The sequence below is a fragment of the Engystomops pustulosus genome, chromosome 4, assembly GCF_040894005.1.
Source record: "Engystomops pustulosus chromosome 4, aEngPut4.maternal, whole genome shotgun sequence".
In the NCBI taxonomy this organism is placed as follows: domain Eukaryota; kingdom Metazoa; phylum Chordata; class Amphibia; order Anura; family Leptodactylidae; genus Engystomops; species Engystomops pustulosus.
In genome coordinates this window covers 136,185,749-136,213,611 of record NC_092414.1, presented here as the reverse complement: position 1 = coordinate 136,213,611, position 27,863 = coordinate 136,185,749, and the positions used below count along the sequence as shown (strand labels likewise).

The window sequence follows — 27,863 nt, the reverse complement described above, 5'->3', positions numbered from 1 at the left end:
GCTCATAAAATAGTTTTATTTTCAGGTCCCACATTTAGTTTTCCCCAGGGCCCCCACTTTGTCTAAAACCTGCTCTGGTGAGCACATTGTAGACTGGGAAAGCTACCCGGTCTTTGAGTTCTGAGGAGAGTTTGTTTAGGGACCTGTTTTGCAGTCGACGTCAGCTCTGATGAGTTTGTCTTTCAAGTCTCTGGGACGTCTGGTAAATGGAAGTGTTGGATTTTGGAACATGTTAATGATAGGATAAGAGTTGGTTAATACGGGCCAATGTTTGCTTATGATATTATATTTAATATTATGGTGGATGAGGGATGGTATGTGTGAACAAATGAGAGCCTTATTGGGCCATGAGGGCGCCTTTGTGGTTGTTGACTGTCGGGGATTGTTTTTAGTACACCAGTTAGTGAAACTGATATATTCCTGTCAAGGGCAGAATCTTTTAACTGATGAACATATTACTTGTCCAAGGCAGGAAAAGAGGCATAAACAATGTGCCTTATATCGCAACTATGAGTATTAACCCCCCCCCCCCTTCCTGCATTCGGACTTCCTGAAAGTCCTGTTTCAGAAAGGGGCAAATGAAGAGGGATTACTGCCCGTATTATGCAGCAAACGCCCGTCACTAACAATGGCACCGATCGTGGGTGTTAACTATTTAAATGTTGCCGGCAAAAGTGCAGGTGGCACTTAAATGTGGATGACACGTGTGCACCACCATCTTTTTTGTGATTGTTGCACCCCAATGACATCACGATCAATCACCATGATAGTCAGGAGGTTCTATTAAACTCCCGGGTCTGTCTTTAGGCAGTATCTGTAATGGTCTGTGAGTAGCAGACTGACACAGATGTACTGCAGAAATCCCCCATACTGAAATATGGTATTAATATTGCAGTTTATGGTGGAACTGGCCGAGCACCTAAGGTTCAAATACCCTATAGGGCCTAAAACCAGTAAACGGTAAAAAAAAAAAATTGTAACAAACTAGGAGTTAAATCATAGGCTTTTTAGGTATAAAAAGTAATCAAACGGTTGTCCAAAAATGGTAGCAATAAAAAATCAGTTTTGTACCACAAACATTTGTCACCTTACACAGCACTGTTTCATAAGTATAAAAAAATGTATTAGTGTCAAATTAGGACAAAATGAGGAATTTAGAAAAATGGCAGCAAACACAAAAAATTGCAGTGTTGTAGAATTGTCATGCTTGATGGCCATGTTCCTAAAAGAATTCTAATCCAACCTTTTGTGTGCAGTCTATCAATCCCATGATTCCATATGGACCATGTCATCTTTATTTATGCCTTCCTAAACCTTGCCAGGTAGAAATAAAGCTAGTGACACTATGTGGACACTTCCTTCGATTAGATTGTGTGAGAAGTCTGCCATCAGTGCATCGCTGTATTACAAGGCCTTTATTGGTTTGCACTGCAGGTCTGGAATAAGTCTTTTGTATGTTTCAGCAATATTTGATTGCTGATGCTGCACTCAGCTGCACAGTGCACACAATCCAATGTACTTTCCAGCTCTCTGATTTATATATTGGATGGAAACTTGTGAGAGTATTGAACTTCATCTCCTTTACTTCCCAGATGTCCACCTGTGGGTATCTGACCACGGATTGTGCACAACTTGGCACATTTCCCACTCGCACTAAAACTCCTCCCTGTTTTTAACCCCTGCTCTTATAGCGTTTTAAAAATCTAATAAAATATTTTTTACTATTTATAGCTATGTAAAATATGAAGGGTTATTTAAAACAATCATAAAATATAATATTATTAAAATGGCTTCCAGCAGTTGGTCAATGTATGATGGATTGCCCCTAACCCGTTCTTGACTAAACATACAGAGCGTTGCCAGTAGCAGTCCACAATCCTTCACTTGATATGTATTTATATTTCACGCTGTGTTGAGCATGTAGAATTGCAATGGAGAGCGTTACTTTATATCTGAATTGACTGGGCATGCACCAGCCATGCTTTATATCAAAGTGCCCTCATAAATATCCACTAAGTAGGGTAGACTCTAATCCAGCTCTAGATAATAATCTTGATGTATAGTAACGCAGCAAGGCATTAGCCACGGAATGTAATGATGTCTAGAGTTATCCGGCTATGGATTAAAGTATGTATGGATGAGCCAGAGATCACCACATTTTCCTACAGTCTGTTGCATGTCTGTGCAAACAAATACCCAACAGAGCAAAAATTTACATAGTCAGTTTAGCAGTTAATTCCCTTGATTATTTTAAGAACAGTCACAATTAATTGGGGACCCAGTGCCAGTCATTATGGGACTTGGCAGAAATGTACTCTGTCAACTGCGTGTCCTTTACTGAAGCTTTTAACATTGTAAACTATTTAATGTTGCAAGACAAATCTAATCTCTAACGAATCTACACAAACCCACATACTGTACATTGATACTGTTATGAGTGAGGTTAAACTTACAGGGTTAAAAAAAAAATCAATATTATAATCAAACTGACAAAGCTACCACGTGTAGTGGTGTGTATTCACTGCCATTCTTGATTCTTTTTTCCTACATTTAATGCTAATTCCAGGGAAAATGTTAACAGATCATATTAAAGTACTGTTCAAGTTCAGTGTACAAGGGGTCACATACCCACAATCCTTAAAGGGGTTGTTCACTTTACTTAAAGTTTTTGTAATGTGTGGGGGGCATGATAAGGTAACTTGATTATCATAAGGTCCTGGAAGGTAGATTGGTCATGGACAGCTAGAGATCACATCACCCTCTATATTATGCATTCTATGGACCACAATGACCGTTGATGAGTTAAGACATTTCTGAAGCAGAAGGCTCTACTTCACATTTCATTAAAGCAGTGCAGGACATTTAATAGATGATAATGTTAAACTACCTAATATCCTGGCCCCCACACATTACAAAGTGGTCAACCCATGTTGTAAAGCAATTGTCTCTGGCACTGCTCCTGTAGTAGAGCATGATATAGGTTTTACAGGAATCTTTTCCCTTGGTTTGTATGCTACATACCACCAAACCAAGCAACAAATATGTTCAATCATATATTACAAAATTGTAGGTCTTCAACTCCAATTATTATTTCTATGAAATCTTATTTGGCACAACACTTTAACTGGTAGAATGTGAAGAACCACGTAGTGTTCTGTTTATCATTTCCTTTTTGATGAAGACCGGGTATTAAGTGGAGGTGAAAACTGTTGTACAGAGCACACCATTGGTGCGGCAGAGTGCCATTTGTATGTTGTATGTTTCATTAATAAACATCAAGTTGACTTCCGTTTCATGGCTTCCATTTACAACTGGAATTTGACAGATTGACTTACTTTGTTTTCTGTCGGTACCCATCTTGAAAACCCTCACTGAAATAAGTCTATTGTGAGTCTATTGTGTTTTTATTTGTTTTTTTTTGGTACCCTTACTTTTCAAGAAAGATTCCAGCTTCTCTTGATATAAGAAATACCCTGGTGGACTTGCAATAGTGTTTGAATAGTGAAGCATGTGAACAAATTCTATGGCAATTCCCTATTTGATGTTACTAGTATGTGCATTCCGCATACTGGAAGTTTCTCCAAAGCCACTTCAATTATCAATTATGCCTGATGGGTGCTATGGATGCAGGTTGATGTTTCTGTTGCTTGTGACAAGTGACAGACATATTAGCATATGTCTCTTCAATTCCCATGGTATATCCCCTTTGTTATGCTAATAAGTGTCTTTGGTGGGGTAATTGTATCTCCTCACAGCTTCCATCACTTTTTAAATTCAATGTGTTCTTCATGGCACTTTTACTGCAAATATTACTGACCCCCCCTCCCCCAAAGGGACCTGAAATAATTATTTAAATTCCCTTTATATTAATCAAATTAACTCTGCTTCGCCACCTCAGGGTTTGCACACTTCATCTGCAATTTTCTTGTCCCAGCATAGATTTGTGTAGATCGCTTTTGATGGCTGCTGTAGCATCCTTTCCAAAATAACAAGCCCATTAAAACCTTGTTTGTGTGTCCAAATTATATACCCTTTTTATCCATGAAACATAAAACCTATGAATGAACAATATTAAGTTTGGATAACACTATCGAAATATAAATTTAAGCTGTGTTAAAATACATTTTATTTTACATATTATCAATTTTGTATCTCAAAGGAGTCTTCCTGTTTTGTGTATGCATCTGGAATGATGATCCTCATGACACCAGAAAACCAAGTCACAGAAAACTTTTGCTAGATGTGAAGAATAATTAGAAAAAAATAAAAAATTGAAGAATCTAAAATGTTACAATATCACACCTAAATATTGAAATTATGTGAAAGACCGTGCCTGCACCAGTATGTATTTAAGTGGCTCTATCTCACTTCTATATACAAGCTCCAGTCTCCACTGCACTACTAGGACAACTAAACCTATAGATAACAGAAAATGAACGACACCCCAGACCTGATGCAAAAGTCAAGTGAACAATTATTATGAAGCCATCCTTTGAACCAATAAGCGCACTAGGTTGTATCTTGTGTTGTAATGGAATTCTATGCTTTGAAGCAGCAAACAAAATTTGTTTGCTTTGCAATCTGTTTTGTAAAGCACATGCACCCACCCATATTTGAAACACATATAGTAGATGTGACCCCATTTAGCACATTCTGAAATATACATTGTGTATATAATGATTAGGGATAGTGAGGTAGATTGTAAGAGAAGGCACTGCAGTACATAATAAGTACTTTATCTAATAAGGCCAGCACCCTGTATAATGGTCTGCTTCAAATATACAGTAGTGAAATGGCACTGTATATAAGAAAAGTGCATTCTTTCATTCTCTCATGTAGTGCTTAATGCATGTAATGACATGTTTTAGGAATGACATAATGGCTGTTGAGTACATGGCCAAAGAAATATTGATACTCGTCTAGTCACAGAAGACTCACATGGTGCTGAATGAATATAGGCTGTACATTACAGTACAGTAATCCTGTATAAAGCCACTTCCAATAAAGGATGAATACTTTTCCGCCCATAATTATTTTCTCTTTTATACATTTTCACATACTACATGATTTATTGGAACAGTGGGGCAGATTTACTTACCCGGTCCATTCGTGATCCAGCGGTGCGTTCTCTGCGGTGGATTCGGGTCCGGCCGTGATTCACTAAGGTAGTTCCTCCGCCGTCCACCAGGTGGCGCTGCCGTGCTGAAGTTCCCCGAGGCCCGCCGAAATGCACTCAAGTTCACCGGCCTATTCCTAGTGAAGGCAAGTGCAAGTTTCGCGACACCTTTTTTTTTTTTTTCTAAATGCGGCGGTTTTTCCGAATCCGCGGGCTTTTGTTCGAATCCCCCCGCCACCCCCCCTTCCCGGTTTCCGTTGCGTGCATGCCAGTGGCGATGCGCCACAATCCGATCAAATGCGCCAAAATCCCGGGGCAATTCAGGGGAAATTGGCGCAAATCGGAAATATTCGGGTAACACGCCGGGAAACTGCGAATCGGGCCCTTAGTAAATGACCCCCAGTGAGTTTGAGACTTGGGAAAACCCATGAACCTACAGCTGTGCTGGCGAACTTTTTAGAGACCGAGTGCCCAAACTGAAACGCAAAATGTACCTACTTATCGCAAAGTGCCAATAAGGCAATTCAAACTCCTGATCAGTAGTAACTCCTCTCTAGTGCTTTTAAATTGAATTGCGTTTTAAAGTGCCCAATAATGCCAAAATAGAAAACTTGAAAATCTGCAACAGTCCTAGGTTAGTAATAAATAAAAAAAAATAGATCACTACATACATGGGGAGCTACTGGGCTTAACAGTCAAGTGTTAAGTTTACACAGAACTGCTGGAATACCAGGCCACATATATTACTCAAGACTGCTGCAGTCTGCCAACTTTCTTTCCTTGCATAGGACTGCTACCTTAAACATGATTGTTTTACATTAAGGAAGAGGCAGCAGTCCTATGTAATGAAAAAAAGCTCTCTAGCTACAGAAGTCCTGTGTAACTTATGATGCTATAAGATGCAGCAGTCTGTTACTCAAATGGCTTTTGCACCATGCAGTGCTGCATTTTACACAGGACTGCTGCAGCCCATTGTTCCATTGTTTACTTAGGACTGCTGTATTTCCCTCAATGTGACACAAACAGTATAGTGTAAAATGTTTTTATACCTTTTACAGGACTGTTTGAGGGAGAGTGAGGCAGCAGTCTTATGCATGTAACTTACATAGGATTGCTGCTTTTCCCTCCATGTAAAGGAGACAGTCCTGTGTAAGTACAATAGTGCAGTGCTATACACAGGGATTGATGGGGATTGGGATCCTGCAGTATGTACACTATACGATGACTGAATAAGCATCATGGCTGACAAAGGAGGCTAAATGTAAGGCTACATGCACACTGCACCGTAGCACGTCGGGCTCACGGCAGCGCGCGGGGAGAGGAGGATGGGGAGAGCGCTGCTCACCCCCGCCCCTCTCCATAGGGATAAATGGCGCACAGCGCCGTATTACGGGCAAAGAAAGGACATGTAGGGCGCCATGAGCCCATAGAAGTGTACGGGGGGGGACGTATATCGGCCATATATACGTCCCCCATACATGTGTCAGTGACTCTGCCCACATGCAACCTCTGAGCTTTGAGCTGCCTGCTCAAGCATGTTTGAGCTGTGAGCAGCCCCTGGGCTCTCACACAGGAAACTCCATAGAGAACTGACACCTTCACGCGTGCCATAGGTTCACCACCACTGACCTACAGGATGTAGAACTCATTCTCTGATAAAGGAAATGATGATGACTGGGCATGCAGCTATATTTATTGCGCAAAGGAGAATGGTCTCTATCAGTACAAATAATTTTAAAAAACTACTCTTTTCAAAGAATTCTGTGTCTTCATAAGGTTTCCACTGTATCTGATTATAAGTCTCCTTCATGAAACCTGAAGATTATCTGGACTACCTTGTGGATAGCACCACCCTATACTGTTCTTATGAAATGAGAAATAGTAGACTTGCCTGCCCACATATTTTAATAAATACCAAACTTCTATCCTGGACGCATACAGAACATTGTCAGTTTGCAGGTAGGAGCGTGCCGAGAGATTAACTATGTTCATATTTTATTAATGCAAGCCTGTTCAGCAGAATGTCACACCACATTACTTAGGAAATGGCATTGTGCACTCCAGACTACCGCTTTCTGCCATCCATGCCATCAGGAAACGTAGACTTGACAGCCTTGTTTTCTTTTCCCTCACGCTGCATAATGTCTTTTTCCTGGCATTCCTGGGCCTTGCAGTGTATTTCCTGGCCTTGCCATTTTTACTTTTCGGCCTAAAGGGATGATCACATTCCGGTCTGGTCAATATGTGATTGCAGGGTACATAAGGTCTAGCCATAATGTGAAAGGCCATGTTTCCATGACCTGAGATCTAAATTGTTCATGTGAGGTGAAACCTTCTAGAAAATAAATCTTGGGGTGAGGAGCCAGTGTTATGCTGTGTGCCAGAGATGTACAAATATTGAAAATAGTCACTTGGAGCATGTACATCTTTGGTGTTGGCTTCTTGCAGATCTTAAAATCATAGGAATCAAGTACAGGTTCTAATGTTTTGTTTTTGGCGTTGTCTATTTACACATCTATTTTCGTTTAAGACAATGCACCAGTTTCCTAAGTCGTGTTATTTTATGCTGTGTATTGCACAAGCTTTGTAGTAGGAGGGTATAAAAAATAATCCTACATCAGTACCAGGGTCCTCACTTGTGGCAAACAGCCTGTAACCTAAACTCTCCTGTTTGTGATGGAGGGCAGCATATGCTGCAAACAGATGGTCCTCACTACACAAAATCTGTACATCTTCATTGCATCTAGTGATAAATATAGATGTGCCAAAACAATAAAGATAGAAAATCCCTCCGATGAACACTTGCACAGGGGAGACAGACGAGGGGGCGTCTGCCTCTTACCCATTGTCCCAAGTACTAGTAGAGCATGTCTGAAAATATTACTACTAAATGAGGCTCATTTATAAATGCTGGTGAGAACCAACACTGTCTGCTGCTTTCCACTCTCCTATAGTGCCACGTTAAAATCATCATTGTAATACTCTGCTCCTCACCCGCAAGGTGTCTTTTCAACTGAATCGTCTTCATTGATCATATTTTTTTTCTCAATGATTATGTTGCGATTGAGGATTATCTGTATTCAATCAATTGCACTATTCCACTTTACTGTCTTTAGGTCACAAGAAGTTAATTTATCAAAAAGACTTTAGTCTTCTCGGACAATGGGTCACATTCACATCTACAATATGTACCTTGCCTTGTCTTCTCCTTGTATCAGCTTTTTTTTTTCCGTACACACTGTATATGTATTTTTTGTATTTATATAAATAAGAGAGGGAGCCTTGTACATCATCCAGTGCCTGGATATGCCATAGCATTAGGCTGTGTTTAATGAACAGAGTAGAATTATTATTTTTTTTTTAGAGTGTAGAAGGGTTTTTTTTTTTTTTTGTAAAGTATACATTGTAAAGGTATGGTCTTTCATTAAATTGTGGTTGAACATGCCCATCATAAAAATCAGGGTTTGGGGGAGGCGGGGTTAGAATAAGAGGGGCCTTCCTTCATACTTCTGAATAAGTGTATTAGAAAAAGTATGGCACCCACTGATGACACGGATGTACAGATATACCCAGGGCCGGTTCTAGACAAAGTGGGGCCCTGGGCAAAACGAAAAGTGGGGCCCCAAAATGAAACTATTTTATGACCAGTCACAGTCAGCAAGAGACTCCCTTTAGTATGGTAAAACTGTAATATGGGAGAATTTTATAGGAGATAGATGATAGGGAGATTGATGGGCAGCACGGTGGCTCAGTGGTTAGCACTACAGCCTTGCAGCTCTGGTCAACATCTGGGGGTCCTCTGGTTTCCTCCCACACTCCAGAAATTACTGGTAGGTTGATTAGATCGTGAGTCCCATTGGGGACAGAGACTGATCTGGCAAGTTCTGTGCAGCGCTGTGTAATCTGTGTGCTCTATTAATTATAATTATTATGATAGAAGATAAATATGAAAGATGCAGTTCTAGATGCAGAACTTTAAAGTAGATTATATATACAGTACATTGATATGAGATAAATACAGTAGAAGAGAAATAGAAGATTGATTAGATAAATAAATAGATAAATAGAGAAAAAGCAAGATATATAAATGGTCAGATTATAGGAGATATATAACTAGATTTATAGATATATAAACAGGAGATGGATGATGATCATCTTCACTCGGGAATTCAACCAAGGGGTATTAACCCTCTCATCACCCTCTATTTCTGGATACCGTATTTTTCGGCCTATAAGGCGCACCGGACTAAGGCACACCTCTAAAAAATGCCTGCTAAGACATCTAGGTTCATATATAAGGCGCACTGGAGTATAAGGCGCAGGATCAAATGCAGTACCTAAAAATGACCAGCAGGTGGCAGACCTATGCACAGTTCTAGCCAGCTACACTTCCTGGGAAACTTGTCTTCAGCGTGTCAGAGAGCTCCGATCTCAGAGGTATGGCTGCTAGGGGTTAATGCAGGGTGATGCAGCAGGGGTTAAGCGGTCTCCCTCTGCCCCTTCTCCTTCCCTCCTCAGCCAGGGTGTTATTCCTGTGGGGTTCCCTGTGGCTCCTTCTCTTTCCCATGTTACAGGGCTGGCAGGTATGGGGGATTGTTTACGAATGATGATGATTGCCTCGTGGTCGGCATTATGGCAGCTCCGGTCTCTCCCTGCTAGGGGAGGGCAGGATGGGCACAATGTTAGTTGTGGTGCCAGGGCATTTCAGGAGCTAGGGACCCTGTATACTGTGTGGGAAGGTGCAGGAAATTTCTGGGGATGGAGCTTTTAAACACTGGTAAATGTACAGTACATCTTGTCTGTAGTACATTTCTGTACAAGTTCATATATAAGGCCTATAAGGCGCACCAAAAATCCTTTAATTTTCCCAGAAATCAAAGGTGCGCCTTATAGGCCGAAAAATACGGTATTTTGTTGCGTTATTGACCAGAGCAAGTTTTAGAATTTTGACGTTTAAAAATTTTATCGAAATTACAGCAAAAAGAATTAAAGTAAACCCAACAAACCACATTTTCTGAAAGCAGACACTTGTCCCATTTTCAAAATTGCATTAAAGAGTTTATAGACAGAGGCACCTTCATGCAATTTTGATTCAAACTGAAACATTTTATAAAAAAATACTTAAAATTTGACTTTGATAGCAAAAAATGTGCTCCAAACATAAAATATACACCCTCACTTCGCCTAAATGTAATAGATAGACATGTGTAGAGTTCACAAATGTCCCTTATTGATATGTTCACATAAATAATTCAACATAATAGCACTAAAGCTGTAATAACTAGATATCTGCTTTTCAGCTACAAATTTTAAGACCGTCACAACCTGCAAAATATATCAATAAAACAGAATAAAAAGTAAAGACTCCATAAACCTATATAAATGCATTGCCTGACAACCAGGCGATGCATTTGGCAATTAACATTCAAAATTTCCTCTAAAATATGTACAAATCCAGAATACTTATATAAAGAAAATATACTTTCCTAAAACCGTAAGATGTGAGATCATCATACATACCCCACAATACTCACCAAAATATGCAACAAAGTGAACGTTAAATCCACAGGGGACACCAAACTATTTTTGCAGAAAATTGCACTGAGCGTCACACAGATCTATCATTGTCTGCTCCTTACACAATGGTGACCCAAATAATAACTATATATCCATAAACCAAGCTAATGAGTCACTTTTAGATGTGCGCCATTGTATTAGCCGCACAATAACAGCTTCATAGGAATGATAGGGAGAACGTCATAACATAGGTGTAAATAATGGAGTATGGTGTGAAATAAAAATTTTATTACAGAACAACCTGGACATGTTCTGGGTTGCGGTGTTAATATATAATAGTGACATTAGGCAAAGCAGATCGAATGTTCATTGTATCAGTCAGTTTTCGCAAAAAAAAAAACACTAAATAAAAGGCAATAAGAGAGAAAGTGTGTTCTTAGATAGTTCTGCATAGAGAAGGATTAAAAACACGAACATTAGTTGATTTTATTCCTTATCAGAATGTAGTAACATATAAAGTGAATATTTCCATTATCTGTGGGGTGCAGCAGCTCCTGTGTGCAGCAAATTCTCTCTGTAGCCTGATGGCTAAGAATCTGAAAGGGGCTACACTTCAGGGGGCTGCATCTCTGGCTCTGTGACACCTAGAACCTCACTTCTTTTTTGCTATGAAAGAAGAGAGTCTCCTCTTTAAAAGAAATCTAAAAGTGTGTTTTCTAAGTGTCAGGAAAACGGGGATATTAACTGTTAAACTGCCGTCTGGAGTGATTTTTATATATAAAAATGGCACCTGATATTCTTACTTTAAACCTGAATAACTCTGGATCCAGGGCACCTAGAAACAAAATTCAAGATTCATTTGAAAGAAGAGATTCTCTTGCCCTGGGCAATTCCCCACTTTGCCCACCCATAGCGCCGCCCTGGATATATCATTTAGTATTTGATGATGATGGCCCAGCTTTAGAACCAAGTAATATTATCAGGCCAATATGTCAAATGTGCTTTGTGTTGTGTACTTTAACATTTGCCGTGGTTGTGCCCTGATTTTTAATTTTTTTTACAGACATGGAACATGATCTTTCTTAACTTTTGTACTAAAGGTGAAAAAGATTTAATCCGTCAGACTTTTCCTTCTCTCCGAGTAGAACTAAAAATATCTTTTTATCTTTTTAGTCATCTATTTTTTTTTTTTACATATACACACCAGCTTCTCTTCTAAATCTAACTGGGAAAGTCAGGAGGCCCCAATACATGTATGATTAACAGATATTCCCATGAAATTTGCTGCATTTGTAGTGGGCCTTAAGAGGAGGAAAAGGACAGATTTAATATCTGTTTAGTAAGACCATATTTGATGTTTTTATATTGGACTTATGTGTCTGCATTATCAGAAAATGATCCGCTAGAAAAGTAGCACAGTTACTCAGAATCACTGGGTTTTTAGAAAGAAAAATATGGTGTCCTCTTTACAAGATGAAACTGTTTTGGTTCTGTCCTTTGTTATCTGTTGCAGATGTGAGTGCAGAGGCCTTTTTCAGAGTGGATGTTCAAGAATATTGGTTTGTGACTAAAATGTTATTAGTATTTCATCATAAGAGTACATTTGCAGAGGAAAGCCATATTTCTCAAACCAGTGCTAAAAGTTGAACAGTTTTGTCCTGCTTCCGCTCTTATTACTGCACATGTTCTTTTGCATTGCCAAGCCATGTCCACTAATCCTGTGTGGTAATAAACCCTGACAAGCCTGCATGCCAACAGAAGCCTAGTCAAGGCAGACCAGTCTGTAATTAATTACATCACATTATTTTCATCGTGCCTCCCGTCGCATTGAGTTTTATCAGATTTTCCTCTTTGGGCAGCTTCAGAGAGTGGGCCAAATATCTTAAAGCTGTAAAATATCAAATTTAATGATGACATGAAAAAAGAACAGTGTAAGTTACCTGTAATGTAACAGTTATCTCTAAAAGCACAACCTCTTCTATTAATAGAGGCTGCAACAATTCCAGCTGGATGCAACAGCATAATCAATGATCAATTAACTTAAAATGCCTGGCTGCCTGGTCATATTAGGGGGTGGCCAGCCCGATACACATTTGTGATTAACCATCCAGACACACTGTAAGCTTGGCAATCTTTCATAGCTTAAACAGACTGCTTCCCTACAAATATAAATTTAAGACGCCACATTTTATTTTGCAGAACCTAGCGAAAAAGTAGTTTTCTATACTTTGCCCCACTTAGAATATTCCTGATTTAAAGCGACCCTCCAGGCTCCCCTAACTACAGCTCATTTACTTTATTGCCTATGTGGTAATTTCCTGATAATCCTCTCCTTCTCACCTGTGATTTAGTATTTGAGTTCTTCTGATCTTGCAACATTAGAAATCAGCTCAACGTGTGCAGGCTTCTTGGGGAGGAGAAGCCTAATCCAGTGATTTTAGTAGGGTATATCTCAGACTTCATGTTTTGTCGTGTATTACAATAAATAGGTACACATCTCCTGTGGTTACTGAGCAATTAAGCTCTGACAGCTTAATATTTTGAAAGACCAGCATATTGGAGCTTTGTCTGTACTCCTAATAGTCAAACCAGCCCAAAATAAAGTAGTTTGAAGGCATGCTTAAAGGTATTGTACCATCGGATTTACTGATGGTAGACTGTCCACAATGTCATGCTCATTGCCTGGATTAGGGGATGGCATTGTCTTAGTTCTGGAGTTCTTTTATTGCTGAGAAATAATCTTTATGAAAATGGAACCAGCATCTTGTTAAATATGCACCACCCCCAAAATTAATATTCACCTCCTTGTCCCGCCTTGCCATACTGCATGTTCTCTCAACACTCTTGGTAGAAAAATGGCGCAGAACTATGGGGTGGGAACTAACATGATTACCTCCGTTTAATGTCACACAGAACTTGGCAGCCATTACTAGCTGAAACACCACCTTGCAATGTCACATAGACCTATGCAGCTAGTACTAGCATGGATTGCATCTCCGAATGACACAAAGACCTTGACGGCTCATACGAGCATGTACCACCTTGCAGCCAGTACTAGCGCAAAGACAACCTTGTAATGACACACAGATTTATGCAGCTACATCTAGCATGGAGACAACCCCGAATTGTCCAGCTTTCCTGAAAATAGATCTGAAGTCCATTCTTCCTAGTACTTCTGCAACTGGGAGTTTTTCTTTTTGGTTGTAAAATGAACTTGTACTTCATCAGGATGGTGGATAGGACAACACAAGCTGCAGTCAGCTGGGAAATCAGGGCTTGTAATTGTAATCTTCAGAGTGTAGTGTTTTATGAAGCACATGAGAAATGTCACCAGAATGGATAAGATACTGTTATTTTTCTTCCATTTCCCAAAAGCCTGCGATTCCTTGGATAAGTAAGCTGCAGGCAGGATTGCAGTCATCACAAACGTTTAAAACCTGCTATTTGATATTTATAACAAAATACAGATTGAACTGGAACGTCCTTCTTACCCTACATTGCAAGTGCTGATGAGATACAGTGATGGATGCTTTCCAGAGGGCCAGATACCTTCTCGTTCATCAAATCCTCCTTTTAATTACATTCCTCTGAAAATTTCCTAAGTGAAATGGATTAACAATTTTAAGGAACCATATGGGTCAGATTTTTCTTCTGGAACAGTCACCTGTGTTTTGGCATGAAGTGAAGGGTGAGGTTGGCATTCTGGGTGACACAGTTAAATCGCCTCTGTGTTTTCTTCTGGTTGGCTCTGAATGCCCTATACACATATATTTATAATCTAGAAAGATTTCTGCCAACCCTGGTCCCATTCTCGCTTGCTTCCTATTTCATTATTATCTTTGCATCCGCTTCCCAGCTCGGCTTTTTTTTTTCCTCTCCCTATCATCACCTCTCTTTTCCTCTCTCTCCCTCCCTTTATCCTTGTTGTGCCAAGTTGTGTAGCTGCTCGATGAAACTCCAGCTTCTCTGTCTTAAATCAACTCCCACAGACAATAAATCCTACAGGCTGAATTGTATGATAGGAGTTAGAAATGACTGGTTGCATTTAAGATGTAATATTGCAAATTGGCTGCATTAGCAGATGTTCAGCAGCTTCTACTGGAATGGGTTAGATCAGAATCTCTGTGTATAATAGCGGTACATTATAAAAGCAGAGTACATCCAGGCATTACACAGCCAGGAGCTTCCACTTTATTTTCCATTAAAGCCGCAATCCAGAAGGTTTTATGAGTAGAGTCCTCAACTCTCCTTCTAGTTGTAAGTATCGGTCTGCAATTTCTCTCTAGGCGATTCATATAGATGAGCGCCATAAAATAAAGAATAATAAAAAACAAATTGTAATGATGGGTCACTTATTTCATATATAATTGTAAGAGTAAACCTGCCAAGCATACCCAGCTGGACATCCCAAACACAGAACTTGAAATCTAAAGTCTACCTGCTTATAGTTGTGACATGATCATATAGTATCAGTACATTTGGATACTTGGTTGCAGGAACAGGTGAGATGTGAATGGTATATCAGTAGGTAGTCAAATGCAGTGTTACCACTTTAATGACAAAATGAAGGAGGTTTCTAGTAACAGCCTCCAGTCTATGTGGTCTCTGTGCTGAAGTCATGGGCTAAGAATCGTATCCTTATTACAAGCATAATGACCTCAATCATGACTGTATTACATGATGTAAATTTGTGTTATATCAATAAAACATTGTAGCAGTATAGTCTTGCCTTAACATTGATCAAGTTATAAACATTAAAATATTATACAGGCAGTCCCCGAATTACGTACAAGATGTAGGTTTGTAGGTTTGTTCTTAAGTTGAGTTTGTATGTAAGTCGGAACTGTATATTTTAAAATTGTAAATTATTGGTTTCTGTGACTTTTGGATTTTAAAAATGTTGGATTGTCATAAGAACCAGGATTAACAATAAAGCTTAACTGCAGACACCTTTGATAACTGTTACAGCTGATCATTGTAGACTAGGACTAAACTACAGTAAATTACCAATATCCAGATGTTTGTTTGTAACTAGGGGTCGGATGTTCTTAAGTAGGGGACCGCCTGTATATAAAATCTAATCTTTAGTACTATTATTTTCTTCAAAGCTTCCATTGTTTTGTCTGAAAATTACACCACGCTTTCAGAACTGTTGGCATGAGTAGCTACATGTAAACCTTACCTGGGGGTGCTATTACATGTATGATAAGGCTTATAGATTATGGCTTTTTTATGTTTTGCACCTTCCATTGTTATAGCATGGCTACTAGGAGAAATCATGAGTGATTATTCAGCAGCTACAGAATATAATACACACTTTATATTCTGCAGAACATTATAATACAAACCTCTGGTGCTACATACCTGGATATCAAACATCCAAATATTATTACAGACACAATTTGACTTTTGACTATTTATCTTTATAATTGAGGCTCTGTTCTGGGTATATGCCAAATATTTAGCTGATTAGAACCACCAATTTTTATTTCCAAGTCTCTTATGTACACAAATTAAGGTTTTTTGCTTGCAATTTTTGAAGCCAAAACCAGTATTGAATTTTAATGGGAGAAAATGTAAAGGATAGGTGCTGTTCCTCTTTTGTTTTTCTCCGTACATGATGGCTGACATTTATTAAAGCGTTTGCATCAGTTTTCTGTCTGACTTTGCGTTGAAAAGAACGTACAAACTGCAAGTATTTATTAAGTGTCTGTGCCAGTTTTGTGCTGCATCTGCACTATGTCCAACAAGACAGAAAAAATGTGCACCTAAAGGGGCGGGTTACTGCTTAGTAGGAGTTTGCACCCCATTTATTACTGACAATTCTGCAGCATGAACAAAGTGCACAAAGAAAAAATGTTGCACACTTCCAGAGCACTGCAGGGGGCACCAGATTAATGAAGACATGTCCTGTTTCTTAAATGGAAAGGGTTGCTTTTTGTAGATATATAATTAATATATTTTATGGTGTATTGATCGACCAGTTGAGAATCTTCTTCCTATATCACTTCATTCTACTTATTGGGTTTGCATCGTATCTGATAAAACTCCTGCAGACAATGCTTAGCAGCTGGGCTGCTCCTCTAGTGGGGAGATAGTGTATGTAGTCACTAACGCTTCTCAGGAGTAATTAGCATCTCTGTCCGTTCCCATCCATCACTCTGCCTTCTCTCCACCTGCTGGGGACTGTGTCATTTTCAAGTTATTTTTGCTGAGGTTATAGAGGACAGCTTTGACAAGGAGAGGCTTTACCCAAGAAGTGCTTGGTGATGGGCATTTTTCCCTTTGAGCTGATCTTTTAATGTTTCTTTTGAATTTGCATGATTAAAATAAGCATTTTCTGCAGTTAGAGACATCAGATACAGCCAGGGGCGGACTGGAAATTTAAAGTGGCCTTGGAAAAAATTGAAAAGTGGCCCCAGTGGTATACAGCCAGCCCCTGCCCACCCCAGTACATAAAAATAAAAAAACATGAAACTCACCTTTCTGATGCTCCCCTGCTGCTCCGCTACTTGATCCAGTGCGGCCGCGGTGACAGCTTTGTATGCCCCCGCCATTTGCCGATGTCATAGTCTGTGCGACGCCAGGGCGTACAGAGCTGTCACCGCGGCCAGACCGGATCAAGTGAGGGAGCGCCGGAAAGGTGAGTTTTATGTTTTTTATTTTTTATTTGGGTCTTATGGCCAGTCCGCCCCTGGATACAGCAGCCTCGTACAGAATGTTGTTGTGGGCTAACCATTACTGGTTTTTTAGTTTCTATCCTGTGGACAGTATGCTGTTTATGGCTAAACTGCTTAAAGGGTTATTCCGATGATGACAAAATTCTTAAATGTACTTAACCCCTACGGGACACAGCATCTTTTGGCCTAAAGGACGCGGCCCCATTTTTCAAATCTGGCCTGTGTCACTATAAGTGGTTATAGCGTGGGAACGCTGTGAGATATCCAGGGGATTTTGAGATTGTTTTCTCGTGACACATTGTACTTCAAATTAGTTTAAAAATTTGGATGAAATCTTTTGCGTTTAGTTGTGAAAAAAAACAAAATTTGGCAAAAATTTTGAAAAATTCTTTATTTTCAACGTTCTAAATTCTCTACTTTTGATTCAGAAAGTCATAGCACCCAAATAAATTCATAACTTACATTTCCCAAATGTCTGCTTTATGTTGGCATGGGTTTTTAAGATTCCACATATTTTACTAGAATGTTATGAGGCTCAGAATTTGGGTGCCATTTTTCACATTTTTTGTAAAATCGCCAAAACCTGTATTTAGATGGACCTGCTCAGTTTCTAATTGACACTGAGATGCCTAAATAATAGCGAGACTCGTAAATTACCCCATTGTGGAAACTACACCCCTCAACGTATGAAAAACCACTTTTAAGAAGTTTGTTAACCCTTTACGTGTTTTATAGGGGTTAAAACAAAATGGAGGTGGAGTCTGCAAATTGTAATATTTTTTCACAATACACTCATTTTGGGTGGAAAATTAAACATTTGTAATGGATAAAATGAAAAAAGGCTCCACAAAGTTTGATACGCAATTTCTCCCGAGTACACCGATACCCTATATGTGGTGGTAACCTGCTGTATGGGCGCACGGCCGGGCATAGAAGGGAAGGAGGCGCCATTCAAATCAGATTTGCTATGTCACATTGTACAGGCTATAATTTTTTTCTTTTTTTTATTGAGGACCTATAGGGGCTTATTTCTTTTGCCACATGAGATGCACTTTTCTAATACATAATTATGGGGCATCTATAGCTAATTGGTGAGATTTAATTAACTCTTTGTTGGTGGAGGAAATGAAAATCATCAATTTTTAGGAAAATTTTTATGTGTTTTTTTTTTTGGCCGTTAACCATACCATGAAAATAGTATATTATTTTTATTCTATGGGTCGCCACGTTTATGAAAATACTTCATTTATATATTTTTTTTTTATTTTTTCCCATTTTTACTGAATAAAAAGTAATTTGGCAAAATTGTTGTTAATTTTAGCATCACCGTCTTTCATATGCATAACTTTTTTATTTTTCACCTAACAAATCTGTTTAAGGGCTTATTTTTTGCAAGAATGATAGCTCTTTTTAGTGGTCTTATTTTAGATTGCGTAACTTTTTAAAATCACTTTTTTAGAGCATTTTTAAAGGGCATTAATAAAAAATCATCTTTATCAGAGAGTTTTTTTAGGTTGTTTTTTACGGGGTTCACTTTGCGGATCTAATAACGATTCTGTTTTATACAGATTGTTACGGACGCAGGGATACCAAATATGTGGGGGTTTTGTGTATTTTATTCAATTGTACTGAATAAAAACTAATTTGGAGAAAATCTTATTCATTTTAGCATCACCATCTATTCATATGCATAACTTTTTTATTTTTTGGCAGATAAATCTTGTTAGGGGCTTATTTTTTGCGAGAACAGCTGTTCTTTTTAGTGGGCTTATTTTGGAGTGCATAACATTTTTTAAATCACTTTTTAGAGCATTTTTTTTATAGGGTATTAATTAAAAATTATCTTTTTTCTGAATGTTTTTTGCGTTTTTTTTCCTCCGGCGTTTACCGTGCGGGTCCAGTAACAATTCTGTTTTATTATACAGATTGTTACGGACGCGGCAATACCAAATATGCGGGGGGTTTTTTTGTGTTTTTATGTTTTTTATACTTTATTAAGTTTTTTTATGGGAAAGTGACATTTTAGGGGCTTATATTTTTATGTATTTATTTTTTATTTATTCTAATGTGTTAACTTTAGTGTTTTTGACTTTTTTTTAATTATACATACTTGAACTTAAACCAGTGATGCTCTGATCACTGGTTTAAGTTCAATACACTGCTCTACAATACTATTTTATTGTAGAGCAGTGTAAACTGTCTGAGCAAGCTTGCGCATGCTCAGACAGTTTACAGCCAGACCCGGAAGGGGTCTGGCTGCCATGGAGACCGGGCAGCTCCGGGGCACATGCCAGTCCTCGGAGCTGCCCAGAAGTGGATCAGATCCCCCGGTAAGCGGCACGGGGGATCCGATCCACAGCTCAAACACACTTACACGCCGCGGTCATGTTTGACCGCGGCGTGTAAGGGGTTAACACCCGCGATCGGAGCCGGCTCCGATCGCGGGTGTTAGCGCAGGCTGTCAGCTGTACTAGACAGCTGACAGCCGCTGCTTCTGGTACCGGCTCCGTTCGTGAGCCGGTGCCAGAAGCAGGACGTTATAGAACGTCCCCGTGTGCTAAGCATCTAGCCCCGGGGACGTACTATAACGTCCTGGTGCGCCTAGGGGTTAAGATAACAAAATGACATATAAAAATTGTAAACATTTAAAGCATGTGAAATAATTTCAATTTACATGTTAAAACAGGGTCCATGCATGAAAAATAAAATCCTTCCTTTGCACCTGTCCTGGACTAGGTGCATATTTGCGCCTAAAATGTCGCAAAAATAAGTAAAAAAAAGTGATACACAAGTGAAAAGTCGCACAGAACATCTGGAAACTAAAAGATACAGAAGGTGCACTGCACAAGACCAAGATGTAGAACAAGGTGTACATGAAAAACGACAGCAATAATCTAAGCACATTGTCATCACACAGCATTTCATAGCACAGAGGAATCATGAAGTGTCTGCTGTGTGTGTGTTGACCTTTTAAGTACCACCCCTTTCTCCTTCTGCTTCTCCCCTTTGCAGTAAATAATGTTCCTTGCTAGTATTTTTTTTCTGTAAATTCAAATTACCAATATTCTGTCATGTTGAGAATAAACTCTGCTCTTATGTAGTTTTTTTTATTAATTTTTTTACAGATCTGGTCCAAGTTTGAGGATCATCCTGTAGAAGAAGTAGTTGCCGTGGTGGAGGAGAAAGAAAGAAATGCAAGTTACAAACCTGTCCTGGTTACAGAAATCACAGATGAACTGCACTTTTATGTCCAAGATGTAGAGACAGGTAGGATGTTCTTGCTTTTGTTCTTCAAGCATAAAAGCTGTTCTATCTCTAGCTCGGCAATGACATAGTCCATTGTAAACTTTGTTCTTTGCCTTTACATTCTCACTGTGCCAGTTTATAGGCTCATAAATTGAAGACACTGCTGCTTGGCTACGCACAGAATTCATTAAACTCATTAAGTGAACTTTGGGTGCAATATTAGTGCAATAGATAACTGTGACACAAGGGTAAAAAGAATTCCAGGAACGGTCACTTCTGTCATTGGCAAAAACATTTTAGTATCTGGAAAAAGGACACGTGTACATTAAGCTAATCGCTTATATATATTTATGTAAGGATTGAGAACCTTCAATATTTTGCAGCTTAGTTACTCTAAATCCTAATAACAAAGGAGTTATGTTGAGTAAGATCATTCTACTGCTACTTCTTAAACCATTTTTCATATTGCCCCCTTTCATATGACCTCTTTGATTGTCCAATTTACACAGCAGAGATGGCCTGCTCATAGGGGTGCTGCTTCCATAGAGTAGAATGTAAAAAAATAAATAAAGGTTCCTTCCTAACAAAGGGGGGGGGGGGGGTGTTTAGAGGTTTCCCTGTATGCAGTTCTGCATTTACTAGTGCTGTGCATTTTTATTTATAGCTTGTATATAGTGAAATGGAACTTTCACGTGTTCACCTAATGAGTTTCCCATTAATATTGACTCTTAATCTTCTTCAACAATAGAAGTTCCACTCTCTTTTGAAAGTTGATAAAAGTGGACCTGCCTCCTGCCAACAAACTGCATCTAGTCACAGAGTTGTCATCATTAACTGCACACACTTTCTTCTCTCGTCATGCAAACATGAGTGACCCTGTGCTGCAAACTCATGTCTGTATTAGCGAGGAGAGCGAAGGAAGTAGAGTTGTGTGCTGATAATGCTTATGTTAACTTTTAAAAGAGAGTGGAAGCAGTAATGTTGAAAGCAGATTGGGAATTAATAAGAAAACTGCTAGGAAAACCTGTTAAGTGAAAGTGTCATATCCTGATGACCGGTTCCTTTTTTACTATAAGTTATTCCACAATCATTGTACTGCATCAGTATATAAGCAGGCAAATACAGAACATTTGAGAAATTTTGAGTTAATACCATATATACTCACATATATGCCAAATTTTTCAGTACAAAAAAAGTGCTGGCTGGCTATATAGTATGGGATGACTGGCTATATACTATGGGCTGGCAAGTTTTATATACTGGGGCATGGGCTGGCAAGTTTATATACTGGGGGCATGGGCTGGCTAGTTTATATACTGGGGGCATGGGCTGGCTAGTTTATATACTGGGGGCATGGGCTGGCTAGTTTATATACTGGGGGCATGGGCTGGCTAGTTTATATACTGGGGGCATGGGCTGGCTAGTTTATATACTGGGGGCATGGGCTGGCTATATACTGGGGGCATGGGCTGGCTATATACTGGGGGCATGGGCTGGCTGGCTATATGCTGGGGGCATGGGCTGGCTGGCTGTATGCTGGGGGCATGGGCTGGCTGGCTGTATGCTGGGGGCATGGGCTGGCTGGCTATATACTGGGGGCATGGGCTGGCTGGCTATATACTGGGGGCATGGGCTGGCTGGCTATATACTGGGGGCATGGGCTGGCTGGCTATATACTGGGGGCATGGGCTGGCTGGCTATATACTGGGGGCTTGGGCTGGCTAGGTGGCTATATACTGGCTGATTGTATAGTGCCATATAAAGCTGCCCGCTTTCTCAGTGGTGTTGTATAACATTGTTGGTCTAAATGCACACACATGTATTTTCCAGTCGTGTTCTTTCCACCAACTTTAACTTTAATAGGCTGATCTAAACAGCACCGTTATGTTGATAGTAAAGTCTGATGTTGAATGTGCTTCATAGAATGGTCTACATTCCTTGTGGAAGAAGGATCATGACCCCTCCCTATTCAAACTTTCTTCTCATCCCCCGTGCTCCTTTTTGGGTTTTTTTGTTTGTTTTTTTAATTAGTTTCATTTAATTAAGGAGACATTATTAGTTGAACAGAGAGAGGTCCACATAGCCTTGGGCTGTAATAAACTCACAGCGTCTTTCCTCTTCTGTGATAATAGTCTCCAGTTTGATGGCATAGGAGAGGTATCTGTTAGTTGTGTTTGGTGGCACAGCTAAAGCAAGGGGGGTTAGAGGTTCTTGTGGTTAGTATAGAGCTAAGGCACAGTAATATCTGAGCTTTCTCTCAAGGGACATCTGGCATGATCTAATTGAGACATAAAGTGTAAATTGGATGCAGGCAGGATTGATATTAAAAATGTCAGCAATAATAGTTGTGTTTTTGTTTGACAGCCTTTTATGGATTTCAGGTGACTTCTCTAGGAGTTCATTTTCCATATTTTATGGATTATTAATATGTTCTCAAGAATTAAAATTTACTGTCACCCATTGTATTATTCATAGTTTAGCGAAACTTGAATTAAACATTTGGACTGTATGTGTTCAGACATCTAATACTGTATGTATTTTCGGTTTTTCTGGAGAGATGGATTTATCCACTACTCGGGAATCTAGCATTCTCTGACTACTATTATAGCTGTTGGGACAAATCTTCTAGGTCAGGATTGTATAGGTAGCGCATGACTTATTCTGTATCTCTGTAGGAGAAGAGGGTTGTATGAAAGGGGAACAGATTTTTCCTGTGCAAACATTTTACAAATTTGATCTAAGTTATTTTTCTTCAAACCGATCAGAAGTTAAGGCAGGTGCCAGAGGTATGGCTATGTACTATACATCCATTTTTACTGATCTACTGCTTCAAAATGGTCTTTAGTATCTTAATGTGAAAACCGTTTAAAGTAAAATGCACTGGAAAGGTAACTCTCGGGATCCAGGATGGTATTTAGCTGCTGCAAATGTGCCCCTGCTACAATGACTCCTCCTGCGTCTCTAGCCTGAGTGTTTCATTGCATGTAGCAGTTGATAAGATATGAATAAATTTTATTTTCATACCACAACTATGACCTGCAGCACAATGTGACTTGCACTTCAGGTATTAAACCTGCAGCTTGGCTGTTATTGCTGTGATTTAGCTGCAGCTGATAGCAGCTGGAAAAGAATCTGCTCTGATTTTTATACAGTGTCTTCACTCCTCATTTCTGCTGTAAAGTGCTATTTGTGCTCTACAAATATAAGGCTGCTTGATCTTCTTTTCTATGGAGGTTGGGTATGGGAGGCAACATTTTATCTAGACTCTGCCTAATGAACTCATTCTGCTATAATGACAAGTGTTTTACAAGTATATACAACACATTATACTAAAAACCTGCAATAACAAATACATGTTAATATAATACTTGTACTATTTCTTCACATGTCCTTCATTTTTGCTTTTAAGTAATAAAGTATATTATTCTCTGTAAATACTCTTGGTGATTATCAGAACTCTAACGGGTCTGATGTGCATGTTTTAAAGAGTAACTGTAAAGGTTTTTTTTTTTCCCCCACAAATCAATAGCTCTTGGGATGTAAAACAACTTTGCCTATTATATTTGGTACCTATATTCAGTAATTTCTTTGCTATCCCCCTTAGATTACCTCAGAGCTACAATAGCGGCTCCCTCTCCCTGGATTCTGTAGTTTGTTTATCTGATGGTTTCATGGGAGGGGTGGAGCTGCTGCTCCCTGCTCACAGGGGAGAAGGTCATGTGACAGAGTTCTCTCTCTGTGTATGAAGCAAAGCTCAATGTGTGAATGCTGATGTCTCCTGCACAGAATAGTGAGGTGCAAGATCTCCCCTGTACCCTATCAGCTTCTCCATCCCAGTCTGTGATTCTACAGAACTTTCTCTCTCTCCTTTCTTCATGCTGCTCCCCTTCTCACCTCGTCATCGGCAGTATCAGCTCTGTGAAGATAAGCTATTAACCCTTAGTGCTCACACAGCACAGGCTATAAACTGGATGTAACTGGTGTACTCAGAATTCTTCCACTTATTTCATGTTCCCTGTTCCTCCACTTATTACATGTTCCCTGTCTCTGCCCACTTAACCTCTTCTTTCAAAACAGAAAATGCCATAACTTTGGAAAGAAAAGGGTAAGCAGCACAAAGTAGGCATTCTGTTTGTTTTCAAAGGTGGAATCGAATATAATAATTTGGTAAAATAACCATAACTTTACAGTTATGCTTTAAGTCTAAAAGTTCCAGGTCTGTACCTTTGTACTATTTTATGCCAAAAAGGCACAAAATCATTCACATCATTCCCGTCAGAGTTCTGATAAATCCACCCCCCTGGACTTTCAAAAGTTTACTTAGTATTTTCAATTCTAAAAAATGTTTTTTTTTTTTTAAATTAAAGTTCTTGATGCACTTCTTCTGACCATGATTTTTAAAATTTATAACCTTTAAACTAGAAGCCTAAACACATGTCACATAAGTATATTGCTTACATTCGCAACTATGGGTTTAATAAATCTTTAACTCAAATACTTAAATTATTTAGTTGTTTAGTGCCTGAAATATTAATGCTACCTCTTTTATAAGCTGTCTAAAGAGCAGAACAACACTGTGTAATCGAGTACATTTACCTCCAATAAAAGGCGCAACGAGAAAACCTGTAGCAGGCTTTTATATCCTAAAAGGGGTTTTCCAGGGAAGACAAATTGTATGATCTCAACATAGAGGAAATACATCCTCATCATGTCCCTGGCCGCAGGGATGCCCAATGATTGTCTGGTTCTTCTGCAACATTATTTTCTATTTGTTGTTCTTTTTAGTTGTGTACTGCAGTTTTTTCATAAATCATTGTTCTTACAAATGTTTCATACAAACAAACCTCAGGATTGTACTTTAACAGATAATATAAAAATATGTGCTTACATTGTCTGTGTCCTGCTACTCCACTGTGAACACTATATTGGCAGCCACATCTTGACTTAGTAGTAAGGACAGCCTTAGTAGTTATGCTCGATGAGACCCAGGTAGATGAAGTACTTTGAGTGGGTGCTGATCAAAATTTATTTACCAGAACTGGTGATTCCATTCTAAATTGTATGTATATGGCCAGCAGGTTGTAGAGATGCCAAGTGAAAGCTCTTTATGCTTCACTGTTTCTGCCTGTCTAACTATAATCTGGTGAGGTTTGCTTCTATATGGTTGGCACAGGTATCTGCAGTATATCTGCACACATAGTCACACTCAATGCCACCAATATAAAGAAAAGGCTCTTTTAGCCCCTCTGACATGTGAACTGTATTACTTCAGACCCAGAGTTTCTTAATACAATTGTGATGACATGAGCACTCTGAAGCCACTCTTCAAAGTCAAGTAAAAACCTTCCTAGAAGAATACAAACCATTTTGGAGTATCCGAAGTCTACCTCCATCATGATAGAAGTTCACATGTTTGCATGGGGCATAATGCTGGTTTATAAATGTTGCTATTGTGCATTGTAACTGCTGAATATCTATTCCAGTGTGAGCAGAACCCACCACAAGAAGTTACACATGGTGAATATGTTTATTATTTATAATTTTCAGCTTTTTTTCTCATTTGGCTAATTAAGTGGGAATCCACATTAAGGCAAGTGGTATTTGCCTTTTAACATGATTTAAACTCCGTTTAAGGGATTGTATCCAAAATATTTAATCTGTGCGCTCTGCAAGTGCTCCTTTTAATGGGTATTATGATAGTTATAAGAGGAGCGCTGGCAGCTGTTTGGCTTTCTTACAAATGACAGTTTTGGTTGGCAGAGAGTTGGCTGCATGGTGAAGAGATTCTCTGAGACACACACAGTATGCACAAGAAAGTAGAGAAGCTCTATTGTTACAAGGTCATTGAAAGTGCAAAGTTATCCTTGAAGCAAAGGCACCATCTGGAGAATCTGGTGGATACTTTTTACATAGAAGTCACTTTGCCTCCTGTGTCTTACTCAGCAGGAATTTGTTGCATACAGGTGCATCTCTACAAAGGATCAGGTATTTAGTAGGTGGCCTTGAACTGTGTAGCATTCAGGTCACACACACACCTAGAAGTATTTCCATTTCTTTTGTCATTTTACATAAAGGGTCTTTGTTCTTTCTTGGATATTTAAGTCATTGGTTAGAGATGCAATTGCTCTACATTTCCATGGAAATAAATGTATGTTTTTGCATGTCCTATTCCCCTCTCCCTCGGTCCCTAGAGGTTTTATTTTAACACTGTAAGAAATCAGATGGGTCACAATTCTAGGCAATGAGCATTTGACAAACTGACACACTTTACTCCTCTCTGGTCCATTGCTTTAAGATTTCCATTGTAGGTTTTTAAGATCAGCTCTTGAGTTTACTTTATAAAATGTAAGCTCCAGCGAGCAGAGCCAGAATACCTTGTATCCGGTGTTATCCTATTGTCATTAGTGAATGGTCTATTGGACGTCTCACAGCTGACAAATATACTATACCGAGCTTCCAGAACTGTAATCCCTTTTATGTTTTATTTGTCTATGCTTTGTAGCAGCAAACTTTCACCTGTCTGAAAAAAGTCAAATGAGCAAGTCGCTACGTGCCTATTTTACCACGGTGGCAACTGATAGTTATACCTCCTACAGTAGTAGTGTTCCAAGTGCAAAAAGCCACTCTGTTCACCAGTGCAGGGGCAGACAGGCCTAAAAGTACTCGGTACCAGAAATCACTTATATTTTAGAAATTTTGAAAAGTAGTTGGGGAAAGTTACAGAAGAAATTTTCCCTTCCCGACTTTATAGTTGGGGGAGAGTCAGTAGGCGCCCATATAGACATGTCGATAAGTGGATTTGATTGAGTTTGCTCTAACATTTGAACCTTCTATATAGGATTACTCTCTGTGATGGACATTTGACACTAATAGCCAATCTTGTGAATAGGTCCTCATTATCCTATTAGTGGGGGTTTGATGCCTGGACCCCACGAATATTGTGTACAAAGCCTTATGCTTCCAACTCTATACAATGCGTAGGTTCCACTTTCTGGAGGTAATAGTTTATTGGTGCAGGGCCAGCTTTTGGACCCTCATCCCATGTGATCATCAGGATCATAAAGTGATATTTGTTTATAATTCTTAATTGTAAGATTAAATTTGTTCCTTGGAAGTTGCATTAAGAAAATGTTATTTGCTGAACTTTATCCTTCCTTTATCCAATCTTTTAGCAAATGTGACCTCTGTTTATTTTCTTTTGCAGATACTTTGGTAGCATTAATGTGTGCAAGTACCATATTAATCAGAAGGTTTAGTGAAAAGAGGTCTTCGGAAGCTAGTGGAAAATTGCTGTTTTCAGCTCT

General features: G+C 39.1%; 1 protein-coding gene across 2 annotated transcripts in view; it reads left to right on the top strand.

The window, feature by feature from the left end:
* SND1 (staphylococcal nuclease and tudor domain containing 1) overlaps positions 1-27,863 on the top strand; it is a 402,857-nt gene that overhangs the window by 331,744 nt on the left and 43,250 nt on the right. For both annotated transcript variants that reach the window (XM_072147568.1, XM_072147569.1), the window contains exon 18: positions 20,439-20,580. In XM_072147568.1, coding sequence (XP_072003669.1) covers positions 20,439-20,580 — 142 coding nt within the window. The remainder of the gene's footprint in view (positions 1-20,438; positions 20,581-27,863) is intronic.